The 19,995-nt window shown below is 45.8% G+C and overlaps 1 protein-coding gene across 2 annotated transcripts in view; it reads left to right on the top strand.

The window, feature by feature from the left end:
- LOC124704219 (CBS domain-containing protein CBSX3, mitochondrial-like) overlaps positions 1–19,995 on the top strand; it is a 30,200-nt gene that overhangs the window by 1,296 nt on the left and 8,909 nt on the right. The window contains exons 2-6 of one of the 2 annotated variants that reach the window (XM_047236460.1): positions 691–956; positions 1,033–1,114; positions 2,115–2,188; positions 2,283–2,343; positions 2,428–2,570. In XM_047236460.1, the coding sequence (XP_047092416.1) occupies positions 699–956; positions 1,033–1,114; positions 2,115–2,188; positions 2,283–2,343; positions 2,428–2,570 (618 nt within the window). In that variant the 5' untranslated portion in view covers positions 691–698. Of the gene's footprint in view, positions 1–690; positions 957–1,032; positions 1,115–2,114; positions 2,189–2,282; positions 2,344–2,427; positions 2,830–19,995 lie in introns of those variants that run through there. The other variant, XM_047236459.1, reaches the window with a different exon arrangement.

Below are 19,995 nucleotides of genomic sequence, written 5' to 3'. Positions count from 1 at the left end.
CAGCTGCATTATTGTTTCCTCGCACTGTGTTGGTCAACAGCCATCGTTATATCATATGTTTATGAGCTAGTGTCTTTGCTTTGTCTGACGGCCTCCTAAATTTTAGCCAAGCCCGCATCTAGTCCTGTAATTTGATCCTCCTATTGGGCTGTGATTTTACTCTGTACTGTGGGTTTTGCTGATGTTCCCAGAAGGAAATATCTGCAATGTAAATTAACCTGTGAACACCTCTTTTTTACTGTCACTTGTGTTTCCTTGAGTCATGATGGGTGTTGGCAGAAACTTGGTTTCAGTCTGGTTGTCGTGTTAGTGTTACCTCCACTGCTATTTCTGCTACTTTCGACAGTTCAGTTACGTGCCATGAGCGTAGCCCTATCTATTTCCGTATCTAGTTTACCTCCTCTTCACATTATATCCAGTTACTGTTCCCCAATAATGTGGTTACCTGCTACAAGAGTTGATCTGCTTGAAAGAACAAAATTTTGATATTATTTACTAGTTAATTTTTGGGTGTTAATTTTCGTGGATTTATCAAGAATCTGGGTTGGTCTATGTTATTCAAATTTTGAAATTTTAAACTATTTGGAAAATCTCCGTTCTAACTGAAAAATAGTTCTGTTATATAGAAGATAGTTACAAGTCAATCATTTTCTCCATTCAAATGATTTATGTATGTGTATGATCTGACAGATAAGAAAATGCAACGCGCAATTCAAGCTATCGGATCACATGGCAGTGTGCTCAAATCTGCTGTTCTGAAACACATCAGTGTTGCGAAGCCTGCTATGCTGCCTGCTGTGTTTCCGCGTTTCATGTCAGTGTCATCTGCTCAAATAGAGGAGAGTGGATTTGAGAGCGGCACTATTGCTGATATTCTGAAGTCTAAAGGGAAGAGTGCTGATGGATCGTGGCTCTGGTGCACCACGGACGATAGTGTCTATGACGCTGTCAAATCGGTATGATTTCTTACTGGTCATATTACTTGCTGCGTATACAATTTTTAGGCTTTGAATGACGATAGAGTTTTAACAGATGACTCAACACAATGTGGGAGCTTTGGTGGTTGTTAAACCTGGACAGGATAAATCAATTGCTGGTATCGTCACTGAGAGAGGTAAACTGCTATCTAAACTCTGTGTGATGAAGAAATATATAACCAAGTGCTAAAGGAATAAATGCTAAATACTATTGCTAACTTCAATTTTTACGCGATATATTATCTGGCATCCATTTTTCTTTGATTATGTCCTTCTCTTCTGCATAAAAAATGTCTGAACACTATTTCATGTTATATAGAAAAAATAAACAGCATATTAGGAAGATAATGGCTCTAAGTAAGAACGTTAGAGTGAAGTTGCAAATGCTTGATAACAGACAAAATCACTTGTTTTTACATGAATTATAATTCTGGACAATGAAGAGCTTTAGGATTGATGAATAAATCTAATACTTTTGGATTTAATGCATCATGCACAAAAAAACTGCAGATTGTTTGGCACATGCCCGCGTCTAGTAAGTAAAACATACACATGAAACTATATGTGGTAGTATTCTCATGCCGCACTGCAGTCACCAAGTTTACAGTGAGTTCCCAATAGAAAACTATTAAGTTGGTTTAGGTTATGTCCAACATTGCAAGGGATATTTCAGGTCTGAAAAGGAAGTGTGTGCTTTGAACCATTTATATTGTGCCCTGAAATGGTCGAACTTTCATCCTGGACCTCCAACTACCATAGGCTTAGACCCACTTATTATTGTGCTCTTAATGGTCGAACTCTGATCGTGGACCTCCAGCTACCATATACAACCCTTAACTTCTTCGAAGTCACATGAACTTTAAGGTTTGCCAACCTCAGGCCCACCACTCTGACACTCACAAAGTCACACAGATCTTGGTCATTTACCTATTATCTCATTGAGCCATCATCCGAATGCATAATATCCAGGAATAGTATCAGCCAGCATCTCAGTACCTACTGTGGTAAGATATATGAAGATGCTCCTGAGAACAAAACGAACACACATGATCAAAGAACATGACAGCAAACATGTCCAGCTTGTAAGCAAGATTGACCTATGTGACTAACACTTTATTCTGATACTTGCCTGTTCAGATTATCTCCGGAAAATCATTGTGCAGGGTCGATCCTCCAAGTCAACGAAGGTTGGAGATATCATGACTGAAGAGGTACTTAGTACAGAACCTCTAGTTGCAAGCATGTACTCCATTAACAAATCATCATTTGCCGCTGAACTGCATTGACATGTCATCTTTTTGACAGAACAAGCTGATCACGGTGAAACCTGACACTAGAGTGCTACAAGCAATGCAGCTGATGACAGGTAACTCATGAGTTCTCTTGTCAATGGATACGAGATGTGTCTAAAGCACTGAACTTAACCAGCCATGCCCATCGCTGCTTGCAGAAAAGCGTATTAGGCACATCCCAGTGATCGACGGCACTGGCATGGTGGGGATGGTCTCCATCGGTGACATCGTCCGCGCGGTGGTCAGCGAGCACAAGGAGGAGCTGAACCGGCTCAACGCCTACATCCAGGGAGGATACTAGGACCCTATCCGGCCAGCGTTCGCTGGGCGTCCCTTTGAACTCTAATAATGATCAGGGTGATGATGACGAAATGTAGGCCGTGTTTTTCTGTAGACAATGGCCGTTGTTGAACTTATATTTGCGTGCGATTTTCCCCTCTTTGTTCATGTTATGTGTATATCGCCGTGACTGTGGATCGATTGGTTCCATAGCCAGCGTGCAGACCATCTCAATCTAGCAGTAAGAGACACTGAATAAAGTGTTGGAATGTCTCAAGACAGGATACCGATGTTTGTTGTTCTAGAGATGCAAAATCTTTTCGGTGTATGGACGCTTGTGAACTGGGACAGCATGCTTGCGTATCTGTTCTTGTGAATAAATCGTCGATTGTGCTCGAATGTGTTTTCTGTTCTCTGGTGACGACATCCCAGTTATGTGCTTTTGCCTATGCTTTTCCACCAGAGGACTGAAGAACAGATGAAAGAGTAACACCGCCTGAGCTCTACAGCTTCATCGGCAGGAGGACTCGGCAACGAGCGCATTGTTTGATATTGGTTCATGTCGTACATGCACAATGGGGCTTCCCGATTTGCTGGGTGAATGAGCACCACGGAGCAAATATGAATGGCCCCGGAAGCGCAGCAGCCAGCAACAATGGCGCAATGCAGTAGTGCTCAGGTACGAGGCTTAGAGCATCTCCAGTCACGTCCCCCAAAGCAATTTGGAACGTGCTGGACTAAAAAACGGTTCCAGCCCGTCCCCCAAAGCTTAATTTTGTCCGGCGCGCTTCGATACGGTGTCCGGCGTCCCGAGGCCGTCCACGCCGGACACAACGAAAAGCGAGGCGGGGAGTGACGGGCTCCCACATGTCGGCGACGTGTTGCATAAACCGTTGATTCGCGCCTTTTTTTCTCGTCGCTCCTTCCTTCCCGCGTCTCCCACCCCTCCGCCGCCGCTGCTGGATTTGCCGGCCGTTTGAGGGTCTGATCTCTTCTGAGAGTCGGCGCCGTCGCCGCGGCAGGCGCTACCGCCGGTCGTTCCGCCGCCGCCGCTTGGCCATCGCGTCCCAGAACGCGGCGTCGAATCCGCCCCACCTCCGCGCACACAAGGTGCTCGACGACTTGCCAGGTAGGCGCGGTTGGCCGCTGTTCGTTGCGTCGTCTGCCTCGACGCAATTTTAACAATTGATTTTGCTTTTAGACATGGATAGCGACGATGAGATGGTTGCCCTGCTGCTGGAGGACGAGCAAGCCTTCGACGACGACCTCCAGGAGCATTTGCTGATCATCGCGTCCCTCCAGGACATGCTTGACGCCGAGGCGGAGAAGAGGAAGAGGTCGCGCCGCGGAGGATCAAGGCCGGGGAGAAGGAAGTCCAAGCCCCGGCAGAGGATGGAGGGGCATGCCATGCTGCACAACGACTACTTCGCCGACGATGCAACACATGCCGACAATTTTTGGCGTCGGTACAGGATGAGCAAGGGGCTATTCATGAATATCCTCCACGGCGTTCGAGAGTTCGACCCCTACTTCAAGTTCAAGCTCGACGCTGTAGGCGTTGTCGGGTTCTCGTCGATTCAGAAGTGCACCGCCGCCATGAGGATGCTTGCATACGGAGCACCTGCCGATACATAGGACGACTACCTTCGCATGAGTGAGTCTATTGCCATTGAGTGCATGTACAAGTTTTTCCGAGCTGTGGAGGGGAAAGTTTGGCAAATACTAGTTGAGAGGGCCAACTGAGGAAGAGACTGCAAGGATCATGGCACAAAATGCTGCCAGAGGATTTCCTGGAATGCTTGGAAGCATCGATTGCATGCACTGGGCATGGAAGAACCGCCTGTTTGCTTGGCAAGGTATATACAAAGGGCGTCATGGATATTGCAGTGTGGTACTTGAAGCTGTGGCAGATTATGACCTGTGGATTTGTCATTCTTTTTTTGGCATGGCGGGATCACATAATGACATCAACGTGTTGCAGCAGTCTCCGGTGTTCAGCAGACTAGTGGAAGGGCATGCTTCACCATGCAACTATGAGATCAACGGCCACGAATATACAAAAGGCTATTATCTAGCTGATGGTATATATCCAAAATGGGTCACTTTTGTCAAAACAATCTCGAATCCATCAGGTCTGAAGAATTCCCACTTTGCTACGCGACAGGAGGCTTGCAGGAAGGATGTCGAGCGGGCATTTGGTGTGCTTCAAGCACAATTTGCCATTGTCCGGTACCTGCTCTAAGCTGGTCTCACGACCAAATGTGGGAGGTGATGCAGGCTTGTGTGATCATGCACAACATGATCATCGAGGATGACCGCAAGAATCATGCCAGGACACATGTCGGTCCCTATCAGTGTGAGGGCCCTCTTGCGGAGGTTGATCATGAGTTGCCTGCAGATTTTGCTGATTTCCTCGCCATGCACGCAGAGATCCGTGACAGCAATGTTCATGATCAACTTCAAGCTGATCTCGTTGAGCATTTGTGGAGGATCAAAGGAAATACCGTGGCACCTTGATCTAGCATCTAGCCCTATTTATTGTTTGTTGTATTTTAATTTGAAAACAATCCTCACAAACATTTTTATTCATATGCTATATTTGATCACCGCTACTATGATCGCGACGATTCGGCGGGAACGATCTCTTTTGAATGCAACAATTTGAATATTCATTTGGGGCCGGCGTTTGGGGGACGCGGCTGGGGAGCGACGTCCCAAAACGCGGCACGAACAAAACACGTCCCCCAAACGCTCAATCCGGCGCGGTTTGGGGGACGGTTTGGGGGACGCGACTGGAGATGCTCCCCCAAAGGGATTTGAGGCGCGCCGGACAAAAAAACGTTCCCAGCCGCATCCCCAAAGCCGATTTTTGTCCGGCGCGGCCGATACGGTGTCCGGCGCCCCGAGCCCGTCCCCGCCCCACAGGGGACGTTCCGGGCACGCTGGACACAACGAAAAGCGAGACGAAGCGACGCGGGCCCGACCCGTCAGCGACTCGGAAGCCTAAAATCCCGTCGCCTACCTTTGGTCAAGCGACGTTAATGTCGTCCTAGTTTTCCCAGGCGAAGCAGGGACGCGTCTCGTCGTGCATGGCTGCGTGGCCGTCCGCTCTGGCGTTATTGCCTGCAACCACCCGCTGCCGCCGTTGTACATTAAGAGGCCCTGCGGTTCGTCCCAATCTCTCACCGCTCCCAAACCTTCTCCTCGCCGCCCCAGATCTTCTCCTCGCCGCTCCAAGCAATGTCGTCCTCGTCCTCCCGCAAGATCGCCGCGGCGAACGGCTTCGGCCGCGGCAGCCTATTCGAGATGGAGGTGTGGGAGCTGTACCACGTGGGATATCCTGTCCCGCCGGACATGCGCCTGCCAAGCAGTGGCGGCTGGAAGATGGCCATGAACGGCATTGGCGTCCCGCCGCCGCCGACGCCGGGCACGGAGCGCTGGAAGGACGCCATCAGGGCCCGGCGGGCTGAACTCAGCGCCGAGGAGCGGGCGGATCCGACCTGGGCGGCCAAGAACAACGATGACTGGTGGGCCACGTACTTCAAGGCCAAGTACGACGTGAAGATGCGCAGCACCACCGGCCTCATCGGCGGGCCGAACTGCTGGAATAGAGACGAGCGTGCCCAGCTCTGGGGCGTTCCGGGGCGCACCCTCGAGAGCGTCATCCGCGGCATCCGCAACGGCGCTCCAAGGTTGGAGGCGCCGCCCTCACCGCCACCGTCTCCCGCAGCGCAATGGCAGGCGAGGAGGACCACGTACTCGTCCTCCTCGTACTCTTCTTCCTCAGGACCGGCCCGATCGATGCCGTCCTCGTCGTACCGCTCGGCGGCCTACACCGTCCAAATCGCGTGAAGGAGGAGCCGGCGACGCCCGTCAATCTGAGGCGCGGCGGCAGCGCCAGCCAGCGCCAGCAAGAGAGGCGGGGCGGTGCCCTACTCATCCCGAAGCCGGAGGTGAAGGAGGAACCGGAGGAAGCGTCGCAGGCGGCGCTGCTGGCGGAGTACGAGCGGCAGCAACACCTCATCGCCTGCAGCGACGACCCCGAGGACTACCCAGGGCAGCGAGCGGCGTACTTGGCGTCGCTGAACGACAAGGACGCCTGGAGGGGCGACCTCGACACGGCGATCGCCATGTACATCCGCGACACCGGGAAGCCGCTCGTGGACCTCTCCGACGACGGCGAGGCAGGACCAAGCGGCCTGGTGAAGGACGAGCCCGTCGACGAGCCCGACGAGCGCGTCAAGTAGGAGGTCATCACCGACGACATATAAAACTTCCACTAGTACTACGACGCCTTCGGCCACCGCAGGTACTTCTAGATTAGGTTTAGTTTAAATTTAGTCGAATCACGTTCGAATCTATGTAATATATATATGTCAAGTATAGATGAATTTAATCGAATTTCGCTTAAGTTCAAAATTTCCGAAATTTTGTTTGGGGGACGCAACTGGGGAGCGACGTCCCTGCTGGTGTGTAGTTAACGTGGGAGTTAGAAATCTTTGTGGTGTAACTTTTCTTCGTTCCCCGGCAACGGCGCCAGAAAAAATGCTTGATGGCGTGTACAGCACACGTCCGTTGGGAACCCCAAGAGGAAGGTGTGATGCAGACAGTAGCAAGTTTTCCCTCAGAAAGAAACCAAGGTTTATCGAACCAGGAGGAGCCAAGAAGCACGTTGAAGGTTGTTGGTGGCGGGATGTAGTGCGGCACAACACCAGGGATTCCGGCGCCAACGTGGAACCTGCACAACACAACCAAACTACTTTGCCCCAACGAAACAGTGAGGTTGTCAATCTCACCGGCTTGCTGTAACAAAGGATTAGATGTATAGTGTGGATGATAATTGTTTGCAGAAAACAGCAAAACAAGTATTGCAGTAGATTGTATTCGATGTAAAAGAATGGACCGGGATCCACAGTTCACTAGAGGTGTCTCTCCCATAAGATAAATAGCATGTTGGGTGAACAAATTACAGTCGGGCAATTGACAAATAGAGAGGGCATGACAATGCACATACATGATACGATGAGTATTGTGAGATTTAATTGGGCATTACGATAAAGTACATAGACCGCTATCCAGCATGCATCTATGCCTAAAAAGTCCACCTTCAGGTTATCATCCAAACTCCTTCCGGTATTAAGTTGCAAACAACAGACAATTGCATTAAGTATGGTGCGTAATGTAATCAATAACTACATCCTCGGACATAGCATCAATGTTTTATCCCTAGTGGCAACATCACATCCACAACCTTAGAACTTTCCGTCACTCGTCCCAGATTTAATGGAGGCATGAACCCACTATCGAGCATAAATATTCCCTCTTAGAGTTAAGAGTAAAAACTTGGCCAGAGCCTCTACTAATAACGGAGAACATGCAAGATCATAAACAACACATAGGTAATAGATTGATAATCAACATAACATAGTATTCTCTATCCATCGGATCCCGACAAACACAACATATAGAATTACAGATAGATGATCTTGATCATGTTAGGCAGCTCACAAGATCCGACAATGAAGCACATAAGGAGAAGACGACCATCTAGCTACTGCTATGGACCCATAGTCCAGGGGTGAACTACTCACTCATCACTCCGGAGGCGACCATGGCGGTGAAGAGTCCTCCGGGAGATGATTCCCCTCTCCGGCAGGGTGCCGGAGGCGATCTCCCGAATCACCCGAGATGGGATTGGCGGCGGCGGCGCCTCGCAAGGTTTTCCGTATCGTGGCTCTCGGCACCGGGGGTTTCGCGACGGAGGCTTTAAGTAGGCGAAAGGGTAGGTCGGGGGCGCCACGAGGTGGCGACACAACAGGGCCGCGCGGCCGGCACTCGGGCCGCGCCGCCCTAGCGTGTCGTCGCCTCGTGGCCCCACTTCGTTTCCCCCTCAGTCTTCTGGAAGCTTCGTGCAAAAATAGGACCCTGGGCATTGATTTCGTCCAATTCCGAGAATATTTCCTTTGTAGGATTTCTGAAACCAAAAACAGCAGTAAAACAACGAATCGGCTCTTCGGCATCTCGTTAATAGGTTAGTGCCGGAAAATGCATAAATACGACATATAATGTGTATAAAACATGTAGATATCATCAATAATGTGGCATGGAACATAAGAAATTATCGATACGTCGGAGACGTATCAGCATCCCCAAGCTTAGTTCTCGCTCGTCCCGAGCAGGTAAACGATAACAAAGATAATTTCTGGAGTGACATGCCATTATAACCTTGATCATACTATTGTAAGCATATGTAATGAATGCAGCGATCAAAACAATGGTAATGACATGAGTAAACAAATGAATCATAAAGCAAAGACTTTTCATGAATAGTACTTCAAGACAAGCATCAATAAGTCTTACATAAGAGTTAACTCATAAAGCAATAAATCAAAGTAAAGGTATTGAAGCAACACAAAGGAAGATTAAGTTTCAGCGGTTGCTTTCAACTTATAACATGTATATCTCATGGATAGTGTCAATGTAAAGTAATATAACAAGTGCAATATGCAAGTATGTAGGAATCAATGCACAGTTCACACAAGTGTTTGCTTCTTGAGGTGGAGAGAAATAGGTGAACTGACTCAACATAAAAGTAAAAGAAAGGTCCTTCAAAGAGGAAAGCATCGATTGCTATATTTGTGCTATAGCTTTTATTTTGAAAACATGAAACAATTTTGTCAACGGTAGTAATAAAGCATATGTATCATGTAAATTATATCTTACAAGTTGCAAGCCTCATGCATAGTATACTAATAGTGCCCGCACCTTGTCCTAATTAGCTTGGGTTAACACTGATCATCATTGCATAACATATGTTTCAACCAAGCGTCACAATGGGGTACCTCTATGCCGCCTGTACAAGGGTCTAAGGAGAAAGTTCGCATTGGATTTCTCGCTTTTGATCATTCTTCAACTTAGACACCCATACCGGGACAACATAGACAACAGATAATGGACTCCTCTTTTAATGCTTAAGCATTAAACAACAGTTAATATTCTCATAAGAGATTGAGGTTTTATGTCCAAACTGAAACTTCCACCATGATTCATGGCTTTAGTTAGCGGCCCAATGTTCTTCTCTAACATTATGCATACTCAAACCATTTGATTGTGAAAACCGCCCTTACTTCAGACAAGACGAACATGCATAGCAACTCACATGATATTCAACAAAGAGTTGATGGCGTCCCCAGGAACATGGTTATCGCACAACAAGCAACTTAATAAGAGATAAAGTGCATAAGTACATATTCAATACCACAATAGTTTTAAAGGCTATTTTGTCCCATGAGCTATATATTGCAAAGGCGAATGATGGAAATTTAAAGGTAGCACTCAAGCAATTTACTTTGGAATGGCGGAGAAATACCATGTAGTAGGTAGGTATGGTGGACACAAATGGCATAGTGGTTGGCTCAAGGATTTTTGATGCATGAGAAGTATTCCCTCTCGATACAAGGCTTAGGCTAGCAAGGTTATTTGAAACAAACACAAGGATGAACCGGTGCAGCAAAACTCACATAAAAGACATATTGTAAACATTATAAGACTCTACACCGTCTTCCTTGTTGTTCAAAACTCAATACTAGAAATTATCTAGACTTTAGAGAGACCAAATATGCAAACCAAATTTTAGCAAGCTCTATGTATTTCTTCATTAATGGGTGCAAAGTATATGATGCAAGAGCTTAAACATGAGCACAACAATTACCAAGTATCAAATTATTCAAGACATTTTAAAATTACTACATGTAGCATTTCCCGATTCCAACCATATAACAATTTAACGAAGAAGATTCAACCTTCGCCATGAATACTATGAGTAAAGCCTAAGGACATATTTGTCCATATGCAACAGCGGAGCGTGTCTCTCTCCCACACAATGAATGCTAGGATCCATTTTATTTAAACAAAAAACAAAAACAAACCGACGCTCCAAGCAAAGCACATAAAATGTGACTGAATAAAAATATAGTTTCAGGGGAGGAACCTGATGATGTTGTCGATGAAGAAGGGGATGCCTTGGGCATCCCCAAGCTTAGACGCTTGAGTCTTCTTAAAATATGCAGGGGTGAACCACCGGGGCATCCCCAAGCTTAGAGCTTTCACTCCTCTTGATCATAATATATCATACTCCTCTCTTGACCCTTGAAAACTTCCTTCACATCAAACTTCAAGCAAACTCATTAGAGGGTTAGTGCACAATCAAAAATTCACATGTTCAGAGGTGACAATCATTCTTAACACTTCTGGACATTGCACAAAGCTACTGGACATTAATGGATCAAAGAAATTCATCCAACATAGCAAAAGAGGCAATGCGAAATAAAAGGCAGAATCTGTCAAAAACAGAACAGTCCGTAAAGACGAACCTGGAAGGGGCACTTAACTTGCTCAAACGGAAAAACTCAAAACTAATGAAAGTTGAGTACATATCTGAGGATCACGCACGTAAATTTGCAGATTTTTTTGATTTTTTTACAGAGACTTCTGCGCGAATTCGTGACAGACAGCAATGCTGTTTCTGTGCAGCAATCCAAATCTAGCATCAACTTTACCATAGAGATTTTACTTGGCACAAAAACATGATAAGGAGAGGTTGCTACAGTAGTAAACAACTTCCTAGAATCAAATATAAAACAAAGTACTGTAGTAAAAACATGGGTTGTCTCCCATAAGCGCTTTTCTTTAACGCCTTTCAGCTAGGCGCAGAAAGTGTGTATCAAGTAACATCAAGAGATGAAGCATCAACATAGGTGTTGGGAGTTTTCTCAACTATGCATTTTATCTTATCTATGTGAGTTTCAGAGGCTCTCTTTTCATTATTCTTAGGTTTGCTATCCTCGTCAAACAAATTTTCAGGAACAAGCCAACCATAGTTATTTTCTAGAGCGTCATTCATTCCCAGGAGCTTACAAGGTATTGTTGTCTTAATCTCCCCACCATCATTAACATCATTAGTGTACTTTATCCTATCAATGTCCATCTTTTTAAGGGTACTAGCAAAGTTGGTGTAAGAACCAAGCATATTGTATTTAATAAAGACCTTTCTAGCCTCTCTTGCTACACCACCAAATTCTTTAAGAAGGGTTTCTAAAACAAAATCTTTCTTTTCCCCTTCCTCCATATCACCGAGTGTGAGAAACATGTGTTGGATTATAGGATTGAGATTAACAAATTTAGTTTCCAACATGCGAACTAAAGAAGCAGCAGCAATTTCATAAGTAGGAGCAAGTTCTACCAAGTGTCTATCTTCAAAATCTTCAGTGGTACTAACATGAGTGAAAAAATCTTCTATATTATCTCTCCCAGTTATAGACCCACGTCCTACCGGTATGTCTTTTAGAGTGTACTTAGGAGGAAACATGATGAAATAAACAAAAAGTAAGTAAATGCAAGTAACTAATTTTTTTTTTGTTTTTGATATAGAGAACAAGACAGTAAATAAAGTAAACCTAGCAACTAATTTTTTTGTGTTTTGTTTAAGTGCAGCAAACAAAATAGTAAATAAAGTAAAGCAAGACAAAAACAAAGTAAAGAGATTGGAAGTGGAGACTCCCCTTGCAGCGTGTCTTGATCTCCCCAGCAACGGCGCTAGAAAAAATCTTGCTGGCGTGTAGTTAACGTGGGAGTTAGAAATCTTTGTGGTGTAACTTTTCTTCGTTCCCCGGCAACGGCGCCAGAAAAAATGCTTGATGGCGTGTACAGCACACGTCCGTTGGGAACCCCAAGAGGAAGGTGTGATGCAGACAGTAGCAAGTTTTCCCTCAGAAAGAAACCAAGGTTTATCGAACCCGGAGGAGCCAAGAAGCACGTTGAAGGTTGTTGGTGGCGGGATGTAGTGCGGCGCAACACCAGGGATTCCGGCGCCAACGTGGAACCTGCACAACACAACCAAAGTACTTTGCCCCAACGAAACAGTGAGGTTGTCAATCTCACCGGCTTGTTGTAACAAAGGATTAGATGTATAGTGTGGATGATGATTGTTTGCAGAAAACAGTAAAACAAGTATTGCAGTAGATTGTATTCGATTAAAAGAATGGACCGGGGTCCACAGTTCACTAGAGGTGTCTCTCCCATAAGATAAATAGCATGTTGGGTGAACAAATTACAGTCGGGCAATTGACAAATAGAGAGGGCATGACAATACACATACATGATACGATGAGTATTGTGAGATTTAATTGGGCATTACGACAAAGTACATAGACCGCTATCCAGCATGCATCTATGCCTAAAAAGTACACCTTCAGGTTATCATCCGAACCCCTTCCGATATTAAGTTGCAAACAACAGACAATTGCATTAAATATGGTGCGTAATGTAATCAATAACTACATCCTCGGACATAGCATCAATGTTTTATCCCTAGTGGCAACGAGCACATCCACAACCTTAGAACTTTCCGTCACTCGTCCCGGATTTAATGGAGGCATGAACCCACTATCGAGCATAAATACTCCCTCTTGGAGTTAAGAGTAAAAACTTGGCCAAAGCCTCTACTAATAACGGAGAGCATGCAAGATCATAAACAACACATAGGTAATAGATTGATAATCAACATAACATAGTATTCTCTATCCATCGGATCCCGACAAACACAACATATAGAATTACGGATAGATGATCTTGATCATGTTAGGCAGCTCACAAGATCCGACAATGAAGCACATAAGGAGAAGACGACCATCTAGCTACTGCTATGGACCCATAGTCCAGGGGTGAACTACTCACTCATCACTCCGGAGGCGACCATGGCGGTGAAGAGTCCTCCGGGAGATGATTCCCCTCTCCGGCGAGGGTGCCGGAGGCGATCTCCTGAATCCCCCGAGATGGGATTGGCGGCGGCGGCGCCTCGATGGGTTTTCCGTATCGTGGCTCTCGATGCCGGGGGTTTCGCGACGGAGGCTTTAAGTAGGCGAAAGGGTAGGTCAGGGGGCGTCACGAGGTGGCGACACAACAGGGCCGCGCGGCCAGCACCTGGGCCGCGCCGCCCTAGCATGTCGTCGCCTCGTGGCCCCACTTCGTTTCCCCCTCGGTCTTCTGGAAGCTTCGTGCAAAAATAGGACCCTGGGCGTTGATTTCGTCCAATTCCGAGAATATTTCCTTTGTAGGATTTCTGAAACCAAAAACAGCAGAAAACAGCAAAGCGGCTCTTCGGCATCTCATTAATAGGTTAGTGCCGGAAAATGCATAAATACGACATATAATGTGTATAAAACATGTAGATATCATCAATAATGTGGCATGGAACATAAGAAATTATCGATACGTCGGAGACGTATCAGTCCCCCAAACGCGGCACGAACAAAACACGTCCCCCAAACGCTCAATCAGGCGCCGTTTGAGGGACGGTTTGGGGGACGCGACTGGGAGCATCTCTAAACAGCCGAAAACCGAATAATAACCGCTAGTTTAATGGTTTGGTTCAAAAAGCGACGCAGATCAGTGACCATAAACTAGTCAAAACGAAAAAAAGTTTTGGGTCGAGACCGAAACCCCAACTCGGCCTGTATTTGTAGGGGTCGAACGAGTGAACCGAACACAACCCGAACGAAACCCCTAGTTTCCGCGCGACGGAAATTTCACCTCCTCCTAACTTCCACCGCCGCCACCGATATGCGCGCCCTCACCCTCCTCTGCGCCGCCGTCGCCCGATCTCGCAAGCATGAGTCTCGAATCGACCCCGCCGCCCGCCGGAGCTAGCTCGCAGGCCCTGCCACCCTATCCCATGGCCACCGGAGCTCCCGCCACCCCCACCGACGTCGTGAACCTGGTCGCGTCCACGAGCTTCCTCAAGCGGCGGCGCGCTGGAACACACATGATCTCGCAAGCAGGTGCTGCATCCACCGGTGCTGTCACGGGTGTCCCCGGCCGGGCCAAAGGGGCTGGCGCAGCCAAGCCAACGACGGCGCCGAAGACATTCCGCGCCAAATCGAAGACTTCGGCGCTGAAGAGGACAAAGTCGACGACCACGATGAGCCGTGGCGGCCCAGTCTCGCTCCCAGCCCCATCGCCGCCGGTGGGTGCCAACGCGAACGACGCCCACGACGTGCTCGACGACGGTTCAACAAGGTAAAAAGAAAATTTCAATCCAAATCGGTTTAAATTGTGAGCAGAAATTGAGCTCGATTATTGGTAGGAACGACAACGGCTCGTATATGGAGGTGTTAGAGGAGGTTGACATCGCTCCACTCGCTTGGTTCGATGTTGGGGTGGACAGAGATGGGGAGGAAGACGAGGATGGATGGAAAGAAGGGGAAGAAGGGGACGAAGGGGAAGAAGATGAAGGCGAGGAAGGTGTGGTTGAGGTCGAGGCCAATGGAAAGAAGAAGAAAAGAAGGGCAAAAAACTACATGGAAATAAAAGACACAACATTGTGCCGAGCTTGGGCGGCCATGGGGATGGATGAAGTCGTCGGCACCGATCAAACCGAGAAGCGGTACTGGCAACACATCGAGGACAAATTCCATAAACTGATTCCTCGCGTTCGCCATCCTGTCGATCGCACGTACCGATCCCTCCAAGATCGTTGGGACGCGATTAAACCGGCATGTAGACGTTGGGCGGATGCAATGGATCAAGTATAGTGGAATCCTCCTAGGGGCGCAACAGTTGACGAATATGTGAGTGAATTTTCTTACTTTGTGTTTGCACAATTTGTGTTTGGTTTGGTGATCACACCTAGACGATTTCATCTTTGTTTTGCAAATGTAGGATCGCATTGCCGATGCTAGGTACATAGACATGGCCGACAGCAAGGGCAAGAGCTTCATAATGAGACATTTCTTTGATGTGCTCCAACACCTCCCGAAGCAGCAATTGAGGGACGAAGAAACGACACCCAAGAAAGTTGCAATGGTTGCGCTGGACAATATTGAGGATGAGAAAAAGGGTCGAAACAATGACAAGCCCGAAGGAAACAAGAAGACTAAACAGAGACTGAACCTTGAGGGGGAGGCAACATTGTTGAGGGACAAATTTGATCAAATGATGAAGTCGAAGGAGGTTGGCGGCGGAGACTTTGGAGACAAAGCTTGTCATTACCGAGAAGAAAAATGAGGTGAAGCTTGCAAAGGTTGAAGCCAGCTAAGAGGAAGCAAGTAACAAGGCCAAGTTGGAGGAGATGAATATCAATATGAAGAAAGCCAAAGCAATGAAGCAACTATTGGGCGAAGAGAGGGAGATCATGATGATAAACACAAAAGACATGAATGAGCAACAAATGTAGTGGTGGAAGGAAGCCTCGACGGAGATCATGGAGGGACGGAGACTAGCTCATGAAGGGGCAAATGGTGGTGCATCGCCTACGCATGGAGGTGGTGGCGATGATGGTGACGACGGTCCTACCTCCGTTTGATGCAGGTGGTGAGAGGAGATGGTGAGGAGAGGCAACAACTTTTTGCTATGAACTATGTATGATTTGCTACGATTGTGTCGTCGTGATTTGATGTAAAACTATGAATTGTATATGGTAGTTTGATTTGCCGAATTTGTGAAAAATCCTGCGTTTCACTTTTGATTTACGGTCTTTCAGATCGCCTATTTACGGAATGCGCCTGCTATCCTAGCTATCGCTGAACGATTTTCGGGATGGGCTGCGCTTTGTGTTAGCCCATTTAAGGTTCTTGTCATCTTCGTTCGCTTGCATTTAGTACGGCGCGGACAGCGCGCGCCGGGCAGCTTCGACGAACGATTCGGGAGGATCGCGGTATTTAAGTTGGTATCATTTTTCCTAAAAAATCGAGGTGGGACTAAAAATGAGTTAAGACTACCCACAATGGGAGTATCATAGGTAGTATCATGCATTCCATGCATGCAAAATGCTGATGTGGCAGTGCAATTAAGGATGAGGGAGAGGGTACTAGTATCATAGGTAGACACTGTATCATAGCACATACTACTAAAAAAATTAATGTCAAGTAAATCTTGTACATATATTTGCATTGAGATTCTACAAAACAATTAATATATGGAGACTATGATACTACTATATGATACCATGCATTGTGGAGATAGTAACATGTACTAGTATCATACGCATGATACTTCTATATGATACTATGCATTATGACTAGTCTAACTCACATGGTACTGCAGGTACTGCATGCATGCACTGCCACACGCGCGCCTAGCTAGCTAGCTGTCCACTACGAGTTTGCGACGCAAAGCCAGGATTTTGACTTAGACTACCCACAATGGGAGTATCATAGGTAGTATCATGCATCACATGCATGCAAAAAGCTGATGTGGCAGTGCAATTAAAGAAGAGAGAGATGGTAGTAGTATCATAGGTAGATACTGTATCATAGCACGTAGTACTAGAAAATTTAATGCCAAACAAATCTTGTACATATATTTGCATTGAGATTCTACAAATTAATTAATATAAGAAGATTATGATACTAGCATATGATACCATGCATTGTGAACATAATAACATATAGTAGTATCATACCCATGATACTTCTATATGATACTATGCATTGTGACTAGTCTTACGCTAATTAAGCTAGCTGTCGTACCATAGGTAGGTAGTTGTCTGATGCTTGCTTCCGTAGCTAGCTATCAGTCCAGTCTTATACTGTATTGCGCGTGCCGGTTAGCCGGTCGTACGTATCTTACTCTCTATTCACAATTACTCTGCCCTTTGGGATTTAGCAGAAGGTAAATTTGTAAAATTCGATCAAATATAGAAAAATATTAACTTTTATAACACCAAAAATGTTAAAATATAATTTATGTAGATTCTAATATAGTTAAATTTTAGGGTGTGAGGGTGTGCCTATGTCTCAGTTGACTGAGATTTTCTTAAGTCTCAGTCAACTCAGAAAAGTGCAACTACAGTTCAAAGAAAAGTGCAACTCGGTTCAGTTGCACATTTCTGTCAGAAAAGTGCAATTGCACTTTTTTAACAGAAAAGTGCAACTCAAAGCATATTTTTGTAAGTGACTTAGACTTAAGAAAATCTCAGTTGACTGAGACATAGCAAAACCGGGTTTGCCTATGTCTCAGGTGACTGAGATTTTCTTAAGTCTCAGTCACCTCAGAAAAGTGCAACTGCAGTTCAAAAAAAATGCAACTGAAACGAGTTGCACTTTTCTAGCAGAAATGTGCAATTGCACTTTTCAGCCAGAAATGTGCAACTCATGTACATTTTTTTGGGTGACTGAAACTTAAGAAATTCTCAGTCACCTGAGACTTAGCAAAACCGTTAACCGTAAATTTTATATAGTAGGTGTTATTTTTTTAAAAATATTTAGATGGTGAGGAACAAGAGCATACACAGAGGGGAACAAGAGACTAAACAAAGAGGAACAACAACCTGAACGGAGGGAAACAACCATTTAGATGATGGGAAACACGAGCATAGACAGAGGGGAACAAGAGACTAGATAGAGGGGAACAACAGCCTTAATGGAGGGGAACATTGAACTGGATGGAGGGGAACAACCATTTAGATGGTGGGGAACACGAGCATAGACACAGGGGAACAAGAGACTAAATAGAGGGGAACAACATCCTGAACGGAGGGGGACACCAAACTGGGCGAAGGGGAACAACCATTTAGGTGGTGAGGAACAAGAGCCTAGACGGGGAACAAGAGACTAAAAAGAGGGGAACAACAACCTAATGGAGGGAAAGACCAACCTAGACGGAGGGGAACAACCATTTAGATGGTAGGGAACAAAAGCATAGATGAAGGGGAACAAGAGACTAAACAGAGGGGAACAACAAACATGAACGGAGGGAAACACCATCCTAGACGGAGGGAACAACCGTTTAGATGGTGGGGAACAAGAGGCTAGATGAAGGGGAACAAGAGATTAAACAGAGGGGAACAACAACCCGAACAGACTGGAACACCAACCCGGGAGGAGGTTAGCATTAAAAAAAGAAAGTTTAGTAAGAAAAATAGAAAGAAAAACATGTAAAAAAATATATATAAAGAAAAAGAAAAAGAAAAATAATCCTGTCTAGGACGGCCAGGTCACCATAAAAACGGCATGCTAAACAAAGGAAAAAAAAGTAAGAACGCATGCTAAAGCCATGTGGTGTTCTGTTATTCAAATTTCGCGTTTAGTAATAGATAAAGTAGGTCCGTACGGAGAACCAATCTGAGGTTGGGCGGTTAGGAGGGTGGTTGTACCCCCAGCCCACCAGAGTTCAAATCCCAGATTTGACATATGTGTGTCTCATAAAGGCGGAATATTCATTCAGTGGGAGGCGACGTTCCCGTCGACAGCGAGGCGCCTGTGGTGACTTCGTCAATTTCAAGATCCAATCCGCCGGCTCAGTCTTCCGAAGATGCTCATAGGGGTAGGGTAGGGTGTGCGTGTGTGCGTTCATAGGGGTGAGTGTATGCGCGTGTATGTGAGCGTCTGCGTTTGTACTGTGTTTCTCAAAAAAAAAAAGTAGGTCCGTACGAATGAATAAACACCAATTGCTCTCTAGGCCAGCGGCAACGGGGAGCTCCTCGACACCGACCTGGTGGGCGCTGGGAGGATGCCGCACACGGGTAGCTAGCTGGGCCGCGGCCCAACATCAGGTAATTCGTTTTTTCTTTTTCGTTTCTTTTTGTTTTCTGTTGTTTATTTTCTTTTTTAAATTTTTTTTAAAAATCTGAACATTTGTTAAAATTAAAAAATTCAAATTAAAAATAAATAACTTTTTAAAAATCTGAACATTTTTCAGATTTGAACATTTTTAAATTTGAACAAAAATGTAGTTTACTCTATGAACAATTTCCGAATTTGAACAAAATTTATATTTGAACAATTTTCGAATCTGAACGATTTTCATATTAGAACAATTTTCGAATTTGAACAAATTTCAAATTTGAACGGTTTTCAAATTTGAACGGTTTTCGAATTTGAACGATTTTCGGATTTGAACGGTTTTCAATTTTGAACATTTTTGAATTTAAACATTTTTCAATTTGAACAATTTTTAAAAATTGAAATTTTCGAATCTGAAAAAATATAAACAAAACCGAAAATAGAAAAAAGAAAAAGAAACCAGAAAAGAAAAAGGAAAAAGGAAAAACGAACTGCTACAGGCTAAATAGACACTAATGGGCCTGGCCCATACCCGACCAGGGGGTGTGCGGTGGCCGGTAGCCACCGACCTGGTCGGTGTATAGGTTTTCCCGCGGCAACGGCTCTTCGAACGTCTAGCTGGTGGGATCGAATCCTATCTTTCTGGTAATTTTTCAGATTTTTACCTCGTGCTCTGTCGACAAAATGGGCCGGCCCACGACTGCGCGCCCTTCAGCGAAACCGTGCTCGGCAGCGCACGCGCGCTACCCGCGAAACCTATTCGTCGCTCATAGCGGGCGCTATGTGGCGCTCCGCTCAGAGCGGGGTAGGTCCGGGCCGGCCCATTAGCGAGGGTAGAGCCTTTCCTTCGTTTTTTTTTCGGTTCTGCTAGTTTTTTCCTCCATTTTC

The sequence above is a fragment of the Lolium rigidum genome, chromosome 3 (genome assembly GCF_022539505.1).
Source record: "Lolium rigidum isolate FL_2022 chromosome 3, APGP_CSIRO_Lrig_0.1, whole genome shotgun sequence".
Lineage (NCBI taxonomy): Eukaryota > Viridiplantae > Streptophyta > Magnoliopsida > Poales > Poaceae > Lolium > Lolium rigidum.
This window is presented reverse-complemented; position numbering and strand designations above follow the sequence as displayed.